The 8,379-nt window shown below is 44.5% G+C and overlaps 1 protein-coding gene across 3 annotated transcripts; it reads left to right on the top strand.

The window, feature by feature from the left end:
• The first annotated feature begins 914 nt into the window (after window positions 1–914).
• c1qtnf5 (C1q and TNF related 5) lies at window positions 915–7,034 on the top strand. 3 transcript variants are annotated; one of them, XM_018755148.2, is made up of 4 exons: window positions 915–1,010; window positions 1,392–1,647; window positions 3,868–4,102; window positions 5,767–7,034. In XM_018755148.2, exons 3-4 carry the CDS (start codon window positions 3,880–3,882, stop codon window positions 6,291–6,293), a joined length of 750 nt encoding a protein of 249 aa, XP_018610664.1. In that variant the 5' UTR covers window positions 915–1,010; window positions 1,392–1,647; window positions 3,868–3,879; the 3' UTR covers window positions 6,294–7,034. The 3 variants fall into 3 exon arrangements, with proteins under 3 accessions (XP_018610664.1, XP_018610665.1, XP_018610663.1); XM_018755149.2 differs by lacking the exon at window positions 915–1,010 and having other exon boundaries at window positions 1,362–1,484; XM_018755147.2 differs by lacking the exon at window positions 915–1,010 and having other exon boundaries at window positions 1,362–1,647.
• Window positions 7,035–8,379: the final 1,345 nt, after the last annotated feature.

Below are 8,379 nucleotides of genomic sequence, written 5' to 3'. Positions count from 1 at the left end.
GTTTTAGATCAGTTCAGCTCACCTGCAGATTTTTAGGAACGAGTTACACTCATTATGTGAAGGAACCCTAAATAAAATCTTCTGTAGTTTCCCCATTGACAAAAATAGTTCAGTATCTCAAGATTCAAGAGTTTATTGTCATATGCACGGTAAACAGTTCATTACACCATACAATGAAATTCTTACTCTGTGAATCCTCCCAGCAGCCTATGACATAAATTATAAGGACATAAGGAAAGAAAACACAAGGCGTAAATTACAAGTTTACAAAATTACTATTAGACTATACATACCGGTATGTATTCTGGTATATACTGTATACTCACTATATATACTGGTGACACTTCAGGTTTTAATTCAACAACTATTTCAAGCGATGAAAAATTGCTGCTGCCTGTGTCTTACTGACATTTCCAAGCAGACCTTTTACCTGTATCATTTTAGTTTCCTGAATGTGGCTCAAATTCCTCGAGTGTTGCTTAATGCTGCGTTTGCACTTTTATTAGGCGTGTTTCCCTCCCTCTAGCTGCAATCCTTTATTCATAAAAGGCGTCGGTGGTTTTCTGTGATTAGGCCTTACTTATAAATGTTCATGAGAAATATAACATACGCATTTGGAATACATAAGCGTTCCGAGGCAGCCGAGCCTAATGAAAACTGCAGAGAAATAGAAGACGAAAAGTTTGCCTGGGGTATGCATAATTAACTTCTTTCGAAAAATATTTTGTCTGTAAAAAAAGAGCCAGAGAGGGAAAAGAACCACCCACCCTGTGTCACTAAGTTACAATACACTCCACAATGTACACTCCTTCCCCACATCTGACCTCCTCCTGTAATCAGAACGGCTGAAACCACATGGTGTTTACAGTGCGCGCAAAGATAACATGCGGCGCTCGTGCGGAACTCTGGGAAAGCGTTCCTCGGGTCCCGTTTGGCTTGGCTCTCCGTCTCCGATCGGACGGAGCTCTCAGCTCAGGCATTCCTGGACCATCGAGGGGTGACAGTAACGGGTAACTGCTGCGTCCCTCTGCCCGCTCCTTTTCGTTTTCCCAAATTCCTCCTAGATGAATCAAATGCTGTCCGTTGGGTCGCGGTCGCTCATCTCTGCTGCTGCAGCCCTGCCTGTCCTTTCGTTTGCTCTAAAAACCTGGGAAGACGCATCCCTTTTTCTCTGTTTTTGTAGGCCGGGTGCTTGTAACCGTTCCCTGGATCAAAGCGCGTGTTTCCTTTGTTTTTTCTTTCTCCAGATTCTCTGGATGAGTGTCAGTAACTTTCCCTGAGCCATTCCCTCACCCCCTACCCCCCCACCCCCCCCGCTCCAGACCCCTCCCTCTCCGTAATTGGCTTTCGTTCCTATTTCCTTTCAAGACAGGGAGCTCTTTCTCTTCCAGAGAAGTTGGAGAAAACAGAAGCTTCGCCTTCTCGCTCTTTGAGTTACTGCTCCACGCCTCCGGTCGCTCTTCGGACAGCGGGGCTGCGGTCAGGTAAGCCTTTTGGGAAGCCACGCTCGCCGCAGCATTTTGTTCTCGACCGAGCTGCTCGCCGGAGGGAAAAGGCCCTTGGGGAACGAGACACCGCATCCCGCCCAGCGCGAACTGCGTGGACTAACTCCGTCTGCCTCGAGAGAGCGGGACACCTACACGCTCCGTGAGTACAAGGCGAGAAAACCAGGCCACGGCGCGACCGCCCCTGGACCGTCTTTGATCCTCATTGTGCGTTTCTTCACCGCGGCAGCCTGTTTTGTTGTCGGTGATGATATTTAATGTTACTGTGTGGCACGATGCTTTTGAGAGTATACATCACCTCTAACCATTGTCAAACCCTTGAACTGACTGCTTTTAACCATTTTTGCTGTCAGAAGATTTACTCACATCTGGTCCCAATGCAGACCGGTGTTTCTGCGGTTCGAAGCACATTCCTTAAGGATTGTTTGGCCGGAGCCGAACCAAGCCGGTTAGACTTCGGCGTGTACTGTTGCATTAGACTCGCGATGCGAACGCAGTCCAGATGCTGTGCCATTTCCTCGGAGAGCGTGTGTCGCGCTCACGGGAGCAGAACTGCAGGGAAATGACGAACAACGCAAACGTGGTACAGGGATGCGGCGCAGATGCGCCTGGGAGCGACAGCTTGGGAGGACATGAGCACGAGTTGCTCCGACTTCTGCTAACACACAGTGGTCCAGGACTTGGACTCTCTGCAGGGCTGTGGCCACTATTCGGTCATGATCTAAACCAGGTCCCTATGTTTTTTCTCACCCATCGGGTTTGCGGAAGAGCAGCTAGGCGGGATGGGGGAGTGCGCAAAGTCAAAGGTGCCGTTCTCGAGACTTCCTGTCTCCAGCAGCACTTGTGCCTGTAACAGAACTCTCGTGCCTTCTTTTCAGTCATCTTTCCGTGGTTTTTTTGGCTGTGGTTACCAAACAACAAAGGGAAAGGGAAAGGAGGGGCTCCGCTGTTATGAAATTGAACAACTTACAGTGCATCCAGCCTAACCCCCCCCCCCGCCCCCGCCACTCTTCACCGTGGGGCCAGACAGATGTGGTTTATGGATTTCTGTCATTGTCAGCAATCTGTGCTGTTAGCGATGTGCTAAATTGGCTTTTTTTGCAAGAGGAGCCAGAGAAAGTTAGTGATTTATGGTTAGTCATAAACTTTACAGAGTGAATCACTGGGTTGCAGATTCCCAGCATTGGCTTCGTCTGGACACCTCCTCTGCTCCCAGACTCCCCACCCCAGGACCTCCAAGATTCCTCCAGGGCATTTCATCATTATGTCTGAACAGTGAAATAATGGCTTGTAGGATATTTTGGGAAACAAAAATATTAACAACAGTACTCAGTGTAATTACACATAAATACCGGAGGACAGGGGGGTCCGGTGGCGCAGTGGGTTTGATCGAGTCCTGTTCTCTGGCGGGTCTGGGGTTTGAGTTCAGCTTGGGATGCCTTGTGATGGACTGGCATCCCATCCTGGGTGTGTCCCCTCCCCCTCCAGCCTTGCGCCCTGCATTGCTGGCTTAGGCTCCGGCTTGCCGCGACCCCGCTTGGGACACATTTTGGGGGACACATTCCCATGACCCCACCCTACTTCTATGTGTCTCAGGAATACATTGGCTTTGGACTGAGTTCTAATGGAAGTCACTGTGCCCATATGAACAAACTTCCAGAAGTGTGCTAGATCCAGATTATAAGTGCCTTATTTCTTTTACTAATATGGTAACCAGTCCAGAGGTCTGAATTCTGGTACTGTTAAAGTAAAGTAAAGGTCCACAAGGTGCAATCAGATTTTGACACAGGTATGTGATGTCATGAGATTTTCTGTGTGAGTGAGATGAGTGACCAGATATCTCATTCTGTCTGTTACTTATAAGCAGAAGACATTGTCAGAACACTGGTTCTTTAAGGTACCATTGAAAATTCCAGACAACTGCAGTCACAGCCAAGTTCTCCAGCTGTGATGGGATTGATTTATGATTTTAAGAAAGGTCATTTGAGTTGACTGTGGGCTCACAGTTCCAGTGAAGACTCTCATTACCTGCTCCTAAGCCCTTTTGGGCAAAAATATTGACATAAGAACTCTACTGACATAAATGAGTTTGAAAAGAATCATATAATATGGGTTTGCATAGCTTGTCTCTAAAACGTTTGAACTCCATTGAATTCTTCTGTGGTTTAATTAGCATTGCCAACAGGCTAAAATGAGCTTATTGCCTTGGCTTGAAACTTAAAAGTGCAGATATTAAATAACTAAAAGACTTTTACCGTGGGCCATACCGTATTCTTCCAGCTGTTGTTGCGGATTCCTTGGATTGCCAGACATTCATGTATAGAAATTTCTTTGTATTCTGTTGTATTTCTGTTCTATCTAGAGAGACACTACAATGACTCCCTTCCAGGCATGGTCCCTTTCCTTCTTCTTCCTTCTGATCAACTCATCCAAACAGCTTGAGGACAACAAGATCCCCAGTCTGTGCTCTGGGCAGCCTGGAATCCCAGGATCCCCTGGGGCTCACGGTAGCCCTGGCCTGCCAGGCAGAGACGGAAGAGACGGACGAGATGCCGCCCCTGGAGCAAAAGGAGACAAAGGGGAGATAGGTGAACCAGGTTTGTACACCATCATGCCCCTGACCCACCTAGAGCTGAGGAGAGTACTAAATATACTATCTCAGTTGGAGGCCTTTGCTTTTTTCCACAAAATTACACTTATTTCCTGTTAACTGGTTTCAATTCATTTGTGAAAACCAACCAAATACCAAATAACTGGACAACAAACTTACTAATTCCATTATTTTTATGGAGACAAATCCCAATTAAGTCCAACCCCATCCCAAGTTAATCCCAAAACCACGCTAAATGATTCCTAATGTCACACGAAAAAAGTAATATAACACATTAAAATTTTATAATCAGGAGAGGAGGGGGAGCGAGGTCAGCTGGGGGAATGTGCTGTTGCCCCTATGCAGTTTTACATTTCCATGGCTAGGGCCTAGAAAATCATTTTAAAAATCATTTTTTACATTCCATCATCACCTCTACAAAGCATTCGTGCATCCTGGGTGTGTCCAGGATACTTTTTGATTTATGTTTTTGTACAAAGCTTTTTTGACTTACATGCAGTTGTAGTAGCAAACATGGGCCTGTATCTAAATAGCCTTTTCACCATTGTCCGTAAAAAAAAAAAGAAAGTTCCATTTATTTCATTGAATTGTATGTTTGAACTATAAATAAAAACTGAAATTAGCGAGTGTTCTTCTAAATTAGCTGTTTCTTCTACTTGGCCCCCTTACTGCTGCTGATGATGATAGTGCCAAAACCCCCATGGAGCATACCGTAGCACGCTGCGCTCTCGATTCAGAGGGGGCGAAGAGGGAGGGATGGACAGCGCTTATTATGAACGATTATTGGAGCACTGGCCTACAGCGAGAGGTATAGGCGTGAACATAAGGAAATAATGTTCTCGCTCCGAGGACTCTTTTCCCTCAAGGAACGGTACCTCAAGCCAGCCCTCCAGTCTGCTCAGCTCATCCCTCATATTCCCCATGATCCTCCACAGCGGTTGAATAAATATTTCACATTTTACCCGCAACTATTTACCATAAACATAATTTCCCACTCAAACATGACACTACCCAGTAATGAGGGTCGTTACAATACATTCTGGGTCTAAAAGGTCGCAATGAGCTATGCACATAAATTTCAATGCAGAAGGCTCTATTAATATAAAATAATTTTTCAAAATAATGATTTCATAAAGTAAACTTTTCTTTGTGCGGACTGGCTCGAGGAAAATAAAGACAATATCTCACATTTAAATAAATTAATATTAAAATTTAAGCACAGCCTCTCTTGCAACAGGCAGCATAAATAATTTTTCCCAGTTTTCAGATGTGGTCGCAGTGTATCGAACTGCACCGAATGTCTCGGGCCTGGACTGGATTCAGCAGTCTGCATAAATGATAGTCCAGACCGATTATTAACAAGTAGCATTAATGATCTCCTGCCCCATATATGAAAAATTGGACATCAGGAGAGCAAATAATGAGGGATGGAGGTAATGTGGTCTTCACAGCTGTTGGATTTCCTGTATCCATGAGATTACATGTGAAGTTTGTTTACAGAGCTACAATTAGTTCTCCACTTCAAACAAAGTCTTAATATGCTTTGCTTCATTCTAGGCGTATATCTGATTTATTCAATCTAAGTCTTTCTGGCTACATGATAAAAGCCTGACAAAGTCAAACTCGTGATTTTGCCCCAAACTCACACAGGAGTACCCGGTGAGAGGGGCTACAGCGGTGACCGGGGCAGCCCAGGAGAGAAGGGGGAGCGCGGCCAACCGGGGGAATGCGCTGTGGCCCCTAAGTCAGCCTTCAGTGCCAAGCTGTCCGAGAGCCGTGGCCTTCCGGTGCCGGTAGGGGGCGCCGTCATCTTTGACACCCTTCTCCTCAACGAACAGGGTGACTACAACGAGGAGACAGGTCACTTCACCTGCAGGGTCCCGGGTGTGTACTACTTCGTGGTCCATGCAACTGTCTACCGCGCAAGCCTGCAGTTTGACCTGATGAAGAACGGCCATGTGGTGGCTTCATATTTCCAGTTCTACGCCAACTGGCCCAAACCAGCCTCTCTGTCAGGCGGCTCCCTGCTCCACCTGGTGCCCGGGGACAAGGTGTGGGTTCAGATGGCGCTGTCCGAGTATAGCGGATTCTACTCGAGCTCGAAGACGGACAGTACGTTCACCGGCTTTCTGGTCTACTCGGACTGGAAGAATTCCGTGGTGTTCGCACACCAGTGAGGTGGTCCCGCACATTCATACAAAGCACGCTCACGCAGCAGCAAGGCGAGAACCACGCAACCAAGCACTGGATGGGCTTGACACTAAAAAGATTATTGATAAAGACGTGCTGTAATTTGCCGTTGTACATCACAACATTTTGCTGCTTAGCACACATTTTTTATTAAAAATGACTTAAGTAGCTTGTAGTTTTACACTCAGATTTCCTGAAGCAGTTCGAGGGTACAACACCAAGTCTTTCTGTGGAGCTTGAATCCACAGTTTCAGTTTCTTAACCACTATGTAGCTCCCCCTTGCGCTTGTTTCCAAATTGTTGGAGATCCATGAACAGGTTGTTAATATGCTGTGTAGCGATGGCCTGCCTGATCGTATAGCTCTAAGTAGATATTCCCCAGGTGACACAGTGCTATGAAGAACATTTTTTTACCCACTTTCCAATTTTCTTTTTTTATTTTTTATATCTTTGGAAGGTCCTATGGCAGCAAAACATCCCTAAATATCATAATAAACTGCCATCCTTGATTGTTGCTAGAAGGTTTTTACTCCGAAATGCTGTGTTGGGTTTTTACTAGATATAATTAGATGTACGTCGTTCAAAAAAGTTCTACTCTCAGTTCATCGATCCACAGAACATTCTTCCAGAAGATCTGAATGACATTCAGGTGCTTCTTTGGTAAATTGTAAACGAGTTTTAGTGTTCTTTGTCATTAATCGGTGGCTTACAGCTCTCCCATGGATCTTATTTTTTTAAGTGTCTCATTCTGGAGCCATGAACCATGGCTTAAGGTTTGGTAAGAGAGGCCTGCAGTTACCAGGATGTTGTTCTTAGATTCTTTTTAAGGTCATTAATGATTTTACACCTTGGTTGTGGAGAGATTTTGGCAGGACAACCACTCATAGGTAGATTCTCCACTGTTGCAGACTTTATGTATTTAAAGAATATGGCTCTGACTGTGGTTCGTTTGAGGGCCTTAGAGAGGGTTGTGTAACCCTGTCTAGACCGGTAGCGTAGGGGTTAGAGCTACTGACTTTGGATCCAAAGGTTGTATGTTTGATCTCTGGCTGTAGTACTCTTGAGCAAGGTACTTACCTTAAATTGCTCCAGTAAAATTACCCAGTTGTACAAATGGGTAAATAATTGTAAACTTGTAATAACTGTAACCTTAACATTGTAAGTCCCATTGGAGAAAAGTGTCAAATAAATGTAATCTCCATTTTGCTGGGAAGGGTTTGCGTTACCTCATCTCATTTTTGTGGATTTAAGTGGTTGAAAATTATATTAATAACACTGACCCAAATCAGACCTTGACTGTATTCCCACAGCTCACTTTAGTTTCCCCGTGAATAAGGGTAATTAGAGTTAAAGGGCAATTACTCTTTCATACCTATGATTGTGCATGTCATTCTCTTCCACCAAGATAATTACATAAAAATAGTATAAAGTTTTTTTTTTTTTCTTTTGGCCTGACAAAATAATCTGGCAAAATTTAATGGGGGGGGGGCAAAAAAACAAGAAAATTGGAAAGGTGGAAAACATTTTTTACAGCACTGTACAATTTTCCTGTGGCCCGTTTTACATTTCCAGCAATAATTTGTGTATATGTTGAAATTCAGTCTTCCTTTCTAAAACAAATACTCATACTATAGGAACTCACACTCAGAGGGGCAGATATAATTTGTACCCTAAAATTTGCATAACAATCCATCAAACTCTTGTAAGTAAGCATGTACAACAACATTGGTTTGCAGTTATCTAGTGCCTATCAAGGAAAGTGAGACAGGGTATACCCTGGACAGGATGCCAGTCCTTCACAGGGGAATCACACACACATTCACCTGAAACACATGAATTAGGAATGTGGAAGGAAACCAGAGCATGCTAACATTAGGAGAGCCACACAGGATTCACACCTACATCCTAACTGACAGTACTTGTGTTGTGAGACATTGACTGTGTTATGCAGCAACAGGCTAAAACAAGAAAATAAAAAGTGCCAAGACCAGTAAGATAAATTATGAGAAAGAAAGAGGATGGAAAAATGGGAATATGAATGTGTTAGGTGCATGTGATTTTGAAACTGTGGGT

This window comes from Scleropages formosus, chromosome 4 (assembly GCF_900964775.1).
Source record: "Scleropages formosus chromosome 4, fSclFor1.1, whole genome shotgun sequence".
Classification (NCBI taxonomy): Eukaryota; Metazoa; Chordata; class Actinopteri; order Osteoglossiformes; family Osteoglossidae; genus Scleropages; species Scleropages formosus.
Note: the sequence above shows the minus strand (reverse complement) of the source record. Positions and strands in the feature narration are given on the sequence as shown.